Raw genomic sequence first — 15,054 nt, forward strand, 5'->3', positions numbered from 1 at the left:
AGTAAAATACCTGCTGGTTATCATATCTGTCCAGTAAAATACCTGCAGGTTATCATATCTGTCCAGTAAAATACCTGCTGGTTATCATATCTGTCCAGTAAAATACCTAGTGGTTATCATATCTGTCCAGTAAAATACCTAGTGGTTATCATATCTGTCCTGTAAAATACCTAGTGGTTATCATATATGTCCAGTAAAATACCTGCTGGTTATCATATCCGTCCAGTAAAATACCTGCTGGTTATCACATCTGTCCAGTAAAATAACTAGTGGTTATCATATCTGTCCAGTAAAATACCTGCTGGTTATCATATATGTCCAGTAAAATAACTAGTGGTTATCATATCTGTCCAGTAAAATACCTGCTGGTTATCATATCTGTCCAGTAAAATACCCGCTGGTTATCATATCTGTCCAGTAAAATACCTGCTAGTTATCATTTCTGTCCATTCACCATTCAAACCCATCAGCGTTGCAGTTCTTGACACACTCGAACCAGTGCACCTGGCACCTATTACCATACCCCGTTCAAAGGCACTTAAAAAAAAAACAAGCCCATTCACCCTCTGAATGACACATTGAGATTCCATGTCTCAATTTTCTCAAGTCTTAAAAATCCCTCTTTAACCTTTCTCCGCCCCTTCATCTACACTGATTTAAGTGGTTTAACAGGTGACATCAATAAGGCATCATAGCTTTCACCTGGATTCACCTGGTCAGTCTGTGTCATGGGAAAGAGCAGGTGTTCCAAATATTTTGTTCACTCAATGTATGGTGCCAATGGCTATATAAATGTAATGTCAATGTCAATGATATCTATAGTTATTGCCAATATTGTCATTGTCATAATTTCCATGTGGAAAATGAGTAACTACACTATATGTCTGGAAGGGTCTTCTCCAATAACTCTTCAGAAACTATAATCTTGAAGTCCCACAGAGTACCACCAAACATGTCGTTAAATAAGTACTTCTTAAGGATCCAACCCTTTTTTTCCAATTTTCACCAAAAATGACATACCCATATCTCGCTGCCTGTAGCTCAGGACCTGAAGCAAGGATATGCATATTCTTGACACCATTTGAAAAGAAACACTTTGAAGATTGTGGAAATGTGAAATGAATGTGGGAGAATATAACACATTAGATTTTGTATTTTTTTTGTACCATCATCTTTGAAATGCAAGGGGAAGGTCACAATGTATTATTCCAGCCCAGGCACAATTTAGATTTTGGCTACTAGATGGCAGCAGTGTATGTGCAAAGTTTTAGTCTGATCCAATGAACCATTGCATATATGTTCAAAATGTTGTATCAAGTCTGCCCAAATGTGCCTAATTGGTTTTTTAATACATTTTAAGTTCATAACTGTGCACTCTCCTCAAACAATAGCATGTTATTATTTCACTGTAATAGCTACTGTAAATTGGACAGTGCAGTTAGATTAACAAGAATTTAAGCTTTCTGCCAATATCAGACATGTCTATGTCCTGGGAAATGTTCTTGTTACTTACAACCTCATGCTAATCACATTAGCCCACGTTAGCTCAACCGTCCCACGGGGGGGGGGGGGGGGGGAGACGACACACACACCGTTCCCATAGAGGTTAAAGAAATACACAGAGAAAAGAGGGGTTGATATTTTACTAGAAAAAGAAACCTAATACAAAGAAAGATTGTGTTAAACCCAGAAAAACCTAAGGTGGTTAGTAGTCAGCCAGCAGTCAGTCTGTCTGCTTCAACGATACACAGATAGGAGTGCCTGCCTGGGATTAGTTCATTTGGTGGGAGATTGAAAACTAAAACAACGATCTAAATATCTTGTAAGCTCTAGAGTGTTAGGAGAGGGAGAGAGAAAAAGACTAGTTTAAAGACTGACTGGTCATGTCAGTGCCTATAAGAGTCGAAAGGTCAAAGCTAGAGAAGGTCAAAGGTTTAATGAAAAGGGTTAGGTCAAGGTGACTTTGTGTGCATTGACACTCAGTTTAGGCAGGACCCTGTCAGTGGGAGGAGAGGAGAAGAGTGGAGGAGAGGAGATACACAGTGCTCAAAATGCCAGGGCCAAGGCAATACTACCCACGCAACTGCTGTCAATGCCACCAAACTCCACCATTCAGTTAGAACTCTTTCATTTTAAACGTGTGGTACTTAAAAATAAACTTGAATTTAGTTATTTTAGTTATTTTTTCTTTCTCCCTTTCCTCTTAGCCCATCCAGACAGCTGCAATAGACTTTAAAACAGAAGACGGTCAGACAAAGTAACCTTTTCACAGGAATAAACACAAAGATCTGGGACTATTGTACGAACAGAGGCTATGTGCTCAAAATGGTGGACAAAAAAACGAAATAAAAACGGGGAACAAACAAACAACTAGAAAAAAAATAAACATCTCGTGTCAAAGATCGTTCTGTAAGAGTTGACACTGTGTAAGTGACGATGTGTGTTCGTGTTTGTAAATTTGTTTGTGGGTGTCAGATTGACATTCAGTGTGGATTAGGACATACAAAGACTGTGGAACATAATCATTATCATTATCAAAACACCCTTTAACAGAACATATGTCATGGCCTCACTCAATGGTGATCATATCATTTTCTATAGCTCTCTATAGATGTGTGTATATATATATATATATATATATATATATATATATATATTCATTTGTATTATATATAATATGTATTTATAAAAAGATGTATTCATAATTACAAGTGGCATTTTCTTATATTCATTATTGCAATGAATTATTACCTAAGATGTTTAAAAAAGAGAGGTGAGTTCAGTTTTGCTACACAGTAATTTACAACAGTTTAAAATGCAAGCTTCTGAAACAGTCAGTACCTTCCCTCTCCACTGGAAAACAACATGTCCCACGTGACACCCTGTCCCCCATATAGTGGACAACTTTACACCAGCGCTCTAGATGGCTAAATCTGGCCCTGGTCAAAAACAATACCTTATATGGGGGATTTACCTTTCTACGTTTTCTTCACTTTTCACAGAATGTACAGCTTTACCTCTGTTTCCCGCCCAGAGAAGGGATACATGTAGTTGTTATTTAGCGTCACTGTCATTATTATGGATCGTTTCAGTAGCTATTACTCTTTTTATTTTCATTTTTTACAAACCCCTGTGAATCCTACGGTGGTGTTAGTCATAAGAGTTTGGAGATATCAGTTGAGTTTTCATCTATTACGGTAACTTCAGTGATCTCTGCATTGTGTTTGCGAGACGCTAACCAAAGCGTTGTAAAAGCATGTTCGTCTGAACAGTTCATGGAGAAAGAGCAGGTTTGTACAGTCCAACGTTTTCAGGTTAACAGTTTTCTGGTCTTATAAGTGATTCGCCTGGAGCTTATTCTTCGTAGGCAAGTGAAGATGATGAAGATTTGTCCTAAAGCATTGTTTCCTGGTAGGGGATCAGGGGTGTGGCTTGTTAGAGGACGCAGTCTATCACATTGGAGCAGATAAAGTCACGTCTGCCCGCTCATGACATTGCTCATAGTCTTCATCATCACCATCATCATCACCATTTTCATCTTTTTATCTTTCTCAGTTTTTCTTTTGGGTTCCACGTCGTCAGTGTTCTAACACTGTTAGTTTGTCACCTTGTTGTCCTTGTTTCATGGAGCTCAAATTAGGATTTTAGTGTGATGGTGATCATCATATTTGTCCCTCCTCTCTCCCTGTTGTTGCTGTTAGCTTGCTGGCGGTCTCTGGTCTGTGTGTCTGTGTGTGTGGCGTCGGGGTGGTAATGACGTAGCCGTGTGTGTGGTTAAGGCACAGTGTGTGTTTTTGGTTTTCAGGGTAGGCCCGATGGTAGGGTAAGCCCTGGGTGTCTGAGGGAGTGGCCAGCATGGACGGCCTTAGGGCAGTCCGGTGTTAAGACACGCCCATTCTCACCCACACTGCCCGTGATTGACAGCCGAGCCTTGTTCCGCATGGCTTCTGTAAAGGGCAGCTGGAGGGGAAGAGCCAGGGGAGGATGACAGGGTGATTAGAGAGGGATGGGCAATGGGAAAAGAGGAAAGAAAGAAACACTTGTGAGTTTTTGTAATATGATCCTAATGAATCATATACATAATTCACTGTCAAAACATAGGAACACACAAATACATGTTCATATGCTCATAAGCACAAATGAATGCACACACACACACACACACACAAGATTTGGGACATACAGGTAACTGCCAAAATAAAGGGAAAACTTGGGTAAATGAGGGATACAAAGTATAATGAAGGCAGGTGATTCCACACAGGTGTGATTCCTGAGTTAATTAAGCAGTTAACATTACATCATGCTTATGGTCATGTATAAAAGTACCCAGTACTATGGCTAGAAGAGATCTCAGTGACTTTGAAAGACTGGTCTCATTAAGGTGTGTGTGTGTCTCAGTCACCAGATCTCAACACAATTGAACACTTGTGGGAGATTCTGGAGCGACGCCTGAGACAGTTTTCCACCACCATCAACAAAAAAACACCAAATTATGTAATTTATTGTAGAAGAATGATGTCGCATCCCTCCAATAGAGTTCCAGACACTTGTAGGATCTATGCCAAGGTGCATTGAAGGTGTTCTGGCGGCTCGTAGGGACCCAACGCCCTGTTCAGACACTTTATGTTGGTGTTTCCTTTCTTTTGGCTGTTACCTGTATATGACTACTTAAACTAGCATTGTATAAAAAAGGCAGGCAAAAACAAACACACAGATGCTTAGGATACGTTTCAAATACGTTTTTGTGAGACATCTGCATTTCAAGGTGACCATGCATTTCTGGGGTCTTGGTTTGAAAAACATGGAAGGTGAGGTTTTGTAAATTTAGGATTTGTACAGGAAGGTGAGGTTTTGTACAGTACAGTTGTGGCCAAAAGTTTTGAGAATGACACAAATATTAATTTTCACAAAGTCTGCTGCCCCAGTTTGTATGATGGCAATTTGCATATACTCCAGAATGTTATGAAGAGTGATCAGATGAATTGCAATTAATCGCAAAGTCCCTCTTTGCCATGCAAATGAACTGAATCCCCCAAAAACATTTCCACTGCATTTCAGCCCTGCAACAAAAGGACCAGCTGAGATCATGTCAGTGATTCTCTCGTTAACACAGGTGTGAGTGTTAACATCTGACAAAAATATCTAAAGACACTGAAGCAGCAAACTTTGTGAAATGTAATATTTGTGTCATTCTCAAAACTTTTGGCCACGACTGTAAGGTGAGGTTTTGTAAAGTGAGGTTTTGTAAGGTGAGGTTTTGTACAGTAAGGTGAGGTTTTGTAAAGTGAGGATTTGTACAGTAAGGTGAGGTTTTGTACAGTAAGGTGAGGTTTGTAAGGTGAGATTTTGTACAGTAAGGTGAGGTTTTGTACAGTAAGGTGAGGTTTGCAAGGTGAGTTTTTGTACTGTAAGGTGAGGTTTGCAAGGTGAGTTTTTGTACTGTAAGGTGAGGTTTGTAAGGTGAGATTTTGTACAGTAAGGTGAGGTTTGCAAGGTGAGTTTTTGTACTGTAAGGTGAGGTTTTGTAAAGTGAGGATTTGTACAGTAAGGTGAGGTTTTGTCCAGTAAGGTGAGGTTAGTGAGGTGAGATTTTGTACTGTAAGGTGAGGTTTGTAAGGTGAGATTTTGTACAGTAAGGTGAGGTTTGTAAGGTGAGGATTTGTACAGTAAGGTGAGGTTTTGTACAGTAAGGTGAGGTTTGTAAGGTGAGGTTTGTACAGTAAGGTGAGGTTTGTAAGGTGAGGTTTTGTACAGTAAGGTGAGGTTAGTAAGGTGAGATTTTGTACAGTAAGGGGAGGTTTTGTAAAGTGAGGATTTGTACAGTATGGTGGGGTTTTGTACAGTAAGGTGAGGTTTGTAAGGTGAGATTTTTTTACAGTAAGGTGAGGTTTTGTAAAGTGAGGATTTGTACAGTAAGGTGAGGTTTTGTACAGTAAGGTGAGGTTTGTAAGGTGAGGTTTTGTACAGTAAGGTGAGGTTTGTAAGGTGAGGTTTTGTACAGTAAGGTGAGGTTTTGTAAGGTGAGGTTTTGTACAGTAAGGTTAGGTTTTGTACAGTAAGGTGAGGGTTTTGTAAAGTGAGGTTTGTACGGTGAGGTGAGGTTTTGTACAGTTTTTCTAACTCCACCTCATTTGGGATGTTTTTCTAACTCCACCTCATTCAGGATGTTTTTCTAACTCCACCTCATTCAGGATGTTTTTCTAACTCCACCTCATTCAGGATGTTTTTCTAACTCCACCTCATTCGGGATGTTTTTCTAACTCCACCTCATTCGGGATGTTTTCTAACTCCACCTCATTCAGGATGTTTTTCTAACTCCACCTCATTCAGGATGTTTTTCTAACTCCACCTCATTCGGGATGTTTTTCTAACTCCACCTCATTCGGGATGTTTTTCTAACTCCACCTCATTCGGGATGTTTTTCTAACTCCACCTCATTCGGGATGTTTTTCTAACTCCACCTCATTCAGGATGTTTTTCTAACTCCACCTCATTCGGGATGTTTTTCTAACTCCACCTCATTCGGGACGTTTTTCTAACTCCACCTCATTCAGGATGTTTTTCTAACTCCACCTCATTCAGGATGTTTTTCTAACTCCACCTCATTCAGGATGTTTTTCTAACTCCACCTCATTCAGGATGTTTTTCTAACTACCTCATTCGGGATGTTTTTCTAACTCCACCTCATTCAGGATGTTTTTCTAACTCCACCTCATTCAGGATGTTTTTCTAACTCCACCTCACTCAGGATGTTTTTCTAACTCCACCTCATTCGGGATGTTTTTCTAACTCCACCTCATTCAAGATGTTTTTCTAACTCCACCTCATTCTCAACCAAGGTAGCTTAGCAGTTCAGACGTATTTTTTCCGTGTTGTCGTGTCGTGTCCTGTATATATATATATTTACTCCTTTTCTTCACATATCTTTTATTTATTTTATTATCCAAGAACTCAACTACAAAAGCTTTCCTGCAAAATGCTTTCCTGCAACCCGCTTCACCAATTACAATAAGTACTATTCACCTCAATCTGAAAATCCATCGTGGAAGATAGCCAGGGGCTAATTCAGAAGCTAGCCTGAAAGCTAATTCAGAAGCTAGCCTGAAAGCTAATCCAGAAGCTACTCCGATAGCTAGCCAGAAGCTAATCTGTAGCTGCCCCGAAATTAGCCGGTTTGCTGGCTAGCGTTGGTGTTTCAGCTGCCCACGTTTTGCGGTCATCAGCTATTCCTCTAGCTCGATAATCTACCGGCACTTTAGTGCAACGCGACTCGGACCGGAGCATTCCGGGACTTTTTTTCTCTCAGTTTCCCCGGATTCCAACCGCAGCCTCAGCCTCTATTTTGCACCTTGATTTCGCAGCTAGCTAGCTGCATACCGTGTGACTATTGGCTTACGTCGACCCCGGAGCTAACTCAAATCATGCTGGAGCTAGCCAGCTGAGGAGTTCCATCACCATCCGGACCCGCTTCTTTGTTGCTGCTGCAGATACGGAACCCCACCGGGCCTTCACGACTGACTGCCGACGTTATCTGCCCGAGGGATTTATCCAACCGGCACCTCCGTCCCGGCGTTACCTGAACGCTCATCTGAGGCCCGCTAATCGTTAGCTGTCTTATCGGCTGCTATCTGAACAAAACCCCACTACACGGAACCTACCGACGGAAACGCACGAGGTATCTACAAACAGACCTCCATCCTATGCTGCTACCGATAGCCATATACCCGGCCAGCTGTCTGGATCGCCACGACCCCAACCAACCTCTACTCACTGGACCCTTATTTATCACTCGATTAAGCTTGCCTCTCCTTAATGTAAATATGCCTTGTCCATTGCTGTTCTGGTTAGTGTTTATTGGCTTATTTCACTGTAGAGATTCTAGCCCTGCTCTCTATACCATATCCAACCCTGCAGTTCCACCACCCACATATGCGATGACATCACCTGGTTTCAATGATGTTTCTAGAGACAAGATCTCTCTCATCATCACTCAATACCTAGGTTTACCTCCACTGTATTCACATCCTACCATACCTTTGTCTGTACATTATTCCTTTAAACTATTTTATCGCCCCCAGAAACTTCCTTTTACTCTCTGCTCTGGTAGCTCTAGGCGACCAATTCTCATAGCTTTTAGCCGTACTATTATCCTACTTCTCCTCTGTTCCTCTGGTGATGTAGAGGTGAATCCAGGCCCTGCAGTACCTGGCTCCACTCCTATTCCCCAGGCGCTCTCTTTTGATGACTTCTGTAACCGTAATAGCCTTGGCTTCATGCATGTTAACATTAGGAGCCTCCTCCCTAAGTTTGTTTTGTTCACTGCTTTAGCACACTCTACCAACCCGGATGTATTAGCCGTGTCTGAATCCTGGCTTAGAAAGACCACCAAAAATTCAGACATTTTTATCCCCAATTACAATATTTTCAGACAAGATAGAACGGCCAAAGGGGGCGGTGTTGCAATCTACTGCAAAGACTGCCTGCAGAGTTCTGTTATACTATCCAGGTCTGTTCCCAAACAATTTGAACTTCTACTTTTAAAAATCCACCTCTCTAAAAACAAGTCTCTCACCGTTGCCGCCTGCTATAGACCACCCTCTGCCCCCAGCTGTGCTCTGGACACTATATGTGAACTGATTGCCCCCCATCTATCTTCAGAGCTCGTGCTGCTAGGCGACCTAAATTTGAACATGCTCAACACCCCAGCCACCCTACAATCTAAGCTTGATGCCCTCAATCTCACACAAATTATTAATGAACCTACCAGGTACCACCCCAATTCCGTAAACACGGGTACCCTCATAGATATCATCCTAACAAACTTGCCCTCCAAATACACCTCTGCTGTTTTTAACCAAGATCTCAGCGATCACTGCCTCATTGCCTGCATCCGTAATGGGTCAGCGGTCAAACGACCTCCACTCATCACTGTCAAACGCTCCCTGAAACACTTCAGCGAGCAGGCCTTCCTAATTGACCTGGCCGGGGTATCCTGGAAGGATATTGATCTCATCCCGTCAGTAGAGGATGCCTGGTCATTTTTTTAAAATGCCTTCCTCACCATCTTGAATAAGCATGCCCCATGCAAGAAATTTAGAACCAGGAACAGATATAGCCCTTGGTTCTCTCCTGACCTGACTGCCCTTAACCAACAGAAAAACATCCTATGGCGTTCTGCATTAGCATCGAACAGCCCCCGTGATATGCAACTTTTCAGGGAAGCCAGAAACCAATATACACAGGCAGTTAGAACAGCCAAGGCTAGCTTTTTCAAGCAGAAATTTGCTTCCTGCAACACAAATTCAAAAAAGTTCTGGGACACCGTAAAGTCCATGGAGAATAAGAACACCTCCTCCCAGCTTCCAACCGCCCTGAAGATAGGAAACACTGTCACCACCGACAAATCCACTATAATTGAGAATTTCAATAAGCATTTTTCTACGGCTGGCCATGCTTTCCACCTGGCTACCCCTACCCGGGACAACAGCACTGCCCTCCCCTCTGCTACTCGCCCAAGCCTTCCCCATTTCTCTTTCTCCCAAATACAGTCAGCTGATGTTCTTAATGAGCTGCAAAATCTGGACCCTTACAAATCAGCCGGGCTAGATAATCTGGACCCTTTCTTTCTAAAACTATCTGCTGAAATTGTTGCCACCCCTATTACTAGCCTCTTCAACCTCTCTTTCGTGTCGTCTGAGATCCCCAAAGATTGGAAAGCAGCTGCGGTTATCCCCCTCTTCAAAGGGGGGGGACACCCTTGACCCTAACTGCTACAGACCTATATCTATCCTACCCTGCCTTTCTAAGGTCTTCGAAAGCCAAGTCAACAAACAGATTACCGACCATTTCGAATCACACCACACCTTCTCCGCTATGCAATCTGGTTTCAGAGCTGGTCATGGGTGCACCTCAGCCACGCTCAAGGTCATAAACGATATCGTAACCGCCATCGATAGGAAACAATACTGTGCAGCCGTATTCATTGACCTGGCCAAGGCTTTTGACTCTGTCAATCACCACATCCTCATTGGCAGACTCGACAGCCTTGGTTTCTCTAATGATTGCCTCGCCTGGTTCACCAACTACTTCTCTGATAGAGTTCAGTGTGTCAAATCGGAGGGTTTGTTGTCCGGGCCTCTGGCAGTCTCTATGGGGGTGCCACAGGGTTCAATTCTTGGACCGACTCTCTTCTCTGTTTACATCAATGATGTCGCTCTTGCTGCTGGTGATTCTCTGATCCACCTCTACGCAGACGACACTATTCTGTATACTTCTGGCCCTTCTTTTGACACTGTGTTAACAACCCTCCAGGCGAGCTTCAATGCCATACAACTCTCCTTCCGTGGCCTCCAACTGCTCTTAAATACAAGTAAAACCAAATGCATGCTCTTCAACCGATCGCTGCCTGCTCCTGCCCGCCTGTCCAACATCACTACTTTGGACGGCTCTGACTTAGAATATGTGGACAACTACAAATACCTAGGTGTCTGGTTAGACTGTAAACTCTCCTTCCAGACCCACATCAAACATCTCCAATCCAAAGTCAAATCTAGAATTGGCTTCCTATTCCGCAACAAAGCATCCTTTACTCATGCTGCCAAACATACCCTTGTAAAACTGACCATCCTACCAATCCTCGACTTCGGTGATGTCATTTACAAAATAGCCTCCAAAACCCTACTCAATAAATTGGATGCAGTCTATCACAGTGCCATCCGTTTTGTCACCAAAGCCCCATATACTACCCACCACTGCGACCTGTACACTCTCGTTGGCTGGCCCTCGCTTCATACTCGTCGCCAAACCCATTGGTTCCAGGTCATCTACAAGACCCTGCTAGGTAAAGTCCCCCCTTATCTCAGCTCGCTGGTCACCATAGCAGCACCTACCCGTAGCACGCGCTCCAGCAGGTATATCTCTCTAGTCACCCCCAAAACCAATTCTTCCTTTGGACGCCTCTCCTTCCAGTTCTCTGCTGCCAATGACTGGAACGAACTACAAAAATCTCTGAAACTGGAAACACCTATCTCCCTCACTAGCTTTAAGCACCAGCTGTCAGAGCAGCTCATAGATTACTGCACCTGTACATAACCCATCTACAATTTAGCCCAAACAACTACCTCTTTACCTACTGTATTTATTTATTAATTTATTTTGCTCCTTTGCACCCCATTATTTCTGTCTCTACTTTGCACTTTCTTCCAATGCAAACCAACCATTCCAGTGTTTTTTTAGTTTTTATTTTACTTGCTGTGTTGTACTCACTTCGCCTCCATGGCCTTTTTATATTTTTATTTATTTATACATATATCTGTTTGCCTTCACCTCCCTTATCTCACCTCACTTGCTCACATTGTATATAGACTTATTTTTTTTATCTTTTTCACTGTATTATATGTTTGTTTTTACTCCATGTGTAACTATGTGTTGTTGTATGTGTCGAACTGCTTTGCTTTATCTTGGCCAGGTCGCAATTGTAAATGAGAACGTGTTCTCAATTTGCCTACCTGGTTAAATAAAGGTTAAATAAAATAAATAAATAAATAAAAATTCAGGATGTTTTTCTTACTCCACCTCATTCGGGATGTTTTTCTAACTCCACCTCATTCGGGATGTTTTTCTAACTCCACCTCATTCGGGATGTTTTTCTAACTCCACCTCATTCAGGATGTTTTTCTAACTCCACCTCATTCAGGATGTTTTTCTAACTCCACCTCATTCAGGATGTTTTTCTAACTCCACCTCATTCGGGATGTTTTTCTAACTCCACCTCATTCGGGATGTTTTTCTAACTCCACCTCATTCAGGATGTTTTTCTAACTCCACCTCATTCAGGATGTTTTTCTAACTCCACCTCATTCAGGATGTTTTTCTAACTCCACCTCATTCGGGACGTTTTTCTAACTCCACCTCATTCAGGATGTTTTTCTAACTCCACCTCATTCGGGACGTTTTTCTAACTCCACTTCATTCAGGATGTTTTTCTAACTCCACCTCATTCAGGATGTTTTTCTAACTCCACCTCATTCAGGATGTTTGGGCATTTCTAGAACAAGTCTACAATTCTAGAACTCTGACAGGGGGCTTAACTTGTCTGTAAAACTCCAGTCCTCCAATGAAGCAGTCCTGCTGGTTTTCTGTTCTCCTTAGTACCTAACTGGTCAATCAATGTTATTGATTGAATAGAGAGATGGTCCATACACCTGCTTACCAAGGTCTAAATCAGTCACTTATTAGAACAGTGTTAAAACCAGCAGACAGTGCGGGCCTTGAGGACAGGAGATGTGCACCAATGTTCTATGTCTTATGTGCTGTATGTGTAGTGTACTGAGTATGGACAGAATGCAGGTGTAGAACATCCTCATCATCATCATCATCTGCAGCCAAAGACGATGGAACCAATCTGCCACCTGCCCCCAGAGTGCTCTGGGGTGAAGCGCTACACATCAACGATCAGAAAAACAAACAAAAACTGAAACATAAGAAGCTGTCACAACAGGAAAATAAAGGGAAAAACAAAAGCACATTGGTTCCACAATGCTTCACCACAGTCACAACAACACTGGTTTGCTGTTGCTAGAGGCTACACGCACAAGAAACTTCACACCAGCCCACCTATAGGAGGCCCTAAGTCCTACCCCTATATCTTGACCCCCTCGGAGCCGTATACGTTGTACCCCTCTCTATAAGTGGCTAAATTCTGGGTGCTGGGAGAGGGGCTGGGGCAGTGAGGGGGGCTAAGGTCCACCTTCATGCGCTTGGCCTCGGCACGCGACTTGTAGCAGAACTCGACCAGGGCCACCAGCATGGCTAGGCCCAGACCCCCCACCAGGATGTAGAAGACCCCAGCCACGTTGCTCAGGCTCAGGGCCTGGGAGGACTTGTCCTGGGAGGGGGGACGGAGAGCACAGGGGTTAGAGAGAGAGAGACAGTGGAGCTAGTGAGACACAGAACAGGCAGCTTAGTTATTTAGTTTTCAGCACAATAACGTCTACTTCTACAAAAAACTTCAGCATCTACCACTACTATGACTGGTCTACTACGGGAAGCACTTCTACTACTACCATCAGTAAAGCGTATTATCTACAAGTGCATATAATATATATATTACTACTACTATGACAGTAGTACTACATCAACTGCATATCTACTACTAAAGCATGACTACAATTTAAGTAAATAAACATTTTAATATTGCTACAAGTATTAAGTATTAAGTCGAGGATGACTAGTACATCATACCAATTAAAGTATATTCAGTCATCGTATTAGTCAGGCTTTTGGATGAGTAATGATAAAGTATTCTATTCAGACAGTCTTGGTGAAGGTCCACAGGTATTTTAAGAACTTCACTGGCATTCTTAAAAGTTCTCTGATATTCTAAGAATCTCTCTAGTGTTCTTCTAAAGACAACTCACATGTTCTAAGAATCTCTCTAGTGTTCTAAAGACAACTCACATGTTCTAAGAATCTCTCTAGTGTTCTAAAGACAACTCACATGTTCTATGAATCTCTCTAGTGTTCTTCTAAAGACAACTCACATGTTCTATGAATCTCTCTAGTGTTCTTCTAAAGACAACTCACATGTTCTAAGAATCTCTCTAGTGTTCTAAAGACAACTCACATGTTCTATGAATCTCTCTAGTGTTCTAAAGACAACTCACATGTTCTAAGAATCTCTCTAGTGTTCTAAAGACAACTCACATGTTCTATGAATCTCTCTAGTGTTCTAAAGACAACTCACATGTTCTAAGAATCTCTCTAGTGTTCTAAAGACAACACACATGTTCTATGAATCTCTCTAGTGTTCTAAAGACAACTCACATGTTCTATGAATCTCTCTAGTGTTCTTCTAAAGACAACTCACATGTTCTATGAATCTCTCTAGTGTTCTTCTAAAGACAACTCACATGTTCTATGAATCTCTCTAGTGTTCTAAAGACAACTCACATGTTCTATGAATCTCTCTAGTGTTCTAAAGACAACTCACATGTTCTATGAATCTCTCTAGTGTTCTAAAGACAACTCACATGTTCTATGAATCTCTCTAGTGTTCTAAAGACAACTCACATGTTCTATGAATCTCTCTAGTGTTCTAAAGACAACTCACATGTTCTATGAATCTCTCTAGTGTTCTAAAGACAACTCACATGTTCTATGAATCTCTCTAGTGTTCTAAAGACAACTCACATGTTCTATGAATCTCTCTAGTGTTCTAAAGACAACTCACATGTTCTATGAATCTCTCTAGTGTTCTAAAGACAACTCACATGTTCTATGAATCTCTCTAGTGTTCTTCTAAAGACAACTCACATGTTCTATGAATCTCTCTAGTGTTCTAAAGACAACTCACATGTTCTATGAATCTCTCTAGTGTTCTTCTAAAGACAACTCACATGTTCTATGAATCTCTCTAGTGTTCTAAAGACAACTCACATGTTCTATGAATCTCTCTAGTGTTCTAAAGACAACTCACATGTTCTATGAATCTCTCTAGTGTTCTAAAGACAACTCACATGTTCAATGAATCTCTCTAGTGTTCTAAAGACAACTCACATGTTCTATGAATCTCTCTAGTGTTCTAAAGACAACTCACATGTTCTATGAATCTCTCTAGTGTTCTAAAGACAACTCACATGTTCTATGAATCTCTCTAGTGTTCTAAAGACAACTCACATGTTCTATGAATCTCTCTAGTGTTCTAAAGACAACTCACATGTTCTATGAATCTCTCTAGTGTTCTTCTAAAGACAACTCACATGTTCTATGAATCTCTCTAGTGTTCTAAAGACAACACACATGTTCTATGAATCTCTCTAGTGTTCTTCTAAAGACAACTCACATGTTCTATGAATCTCTCTAGTGTTCTAAAGACAACTCACATGTTCTATGAATCTCTCTAGTGTTCTTCTAAAGACAACTCACATGTTCTATGAATCTCTCTAGTGTTCTAAAGACAACTCACATGTTCTATGAATCTCTCTAGTGTTCTTCTAAAGACAACTCACATGTTCTATGAATCTCTCTAGTGTTCTAAAGACAACTCACATGTTC

At 41.6% G+C, this 15,054-nt stretch overlaps 1 protein-coding gene across 5 annotated transcripts in view; it reads right to left on the reverse strand.

Annotated features, from left to right (window-relative positions):
• Window positions 1-1,625: 1,625 nt before the first annotated feature.
• The window catches only part of gria4a (glutamate receptor, ionotropic, AMPA 4a), a 213,281-nt gene continuing 199,852 nt past the window's right edge, over window positions 1,626-15,054 (reverse strand). For 2 of the 5 annotated variants that reach the window (XM_055896675.1, XM_055896676.1), the window contains exons 17-18: window positions 12,749-12,886; window positions 1,626-3,960 (exon numbers count right to left, since the gene is read on the reverse strand). In XM_055896675.1, coding sequence (XP_055752650.1) covers window positions 3,802-3,960; window positions 12,749-12,886 — 297 coding nt within the window. In that variant the 3' untranslated portion in view covers window positions 1,626-3,801. Of the gene's footprint in view, window positions 3,961-12,615; window positions 12,887-15,054 lie in introns of all 5 variants that reach the window. The other 3 variants (XM_055896677.1, XM_055896678.1, XM_055896679.1) reach the window with 2 other exon arrangements.

Source organism: Salvelinus fontinalis, chromosome 33 (assembly GCF_029448725.1).
Source record: "Salvelinus fontinalis isolate EN_2023a chromosome 33, ASM2944872v1, whole genome shotgun sequence".
NCBI lineage: Eukaryota > Metazoa > Chordata > Actinopteri > Salmoniformes > Salmonidae > Salvelinus > Salvelinus fontinalis.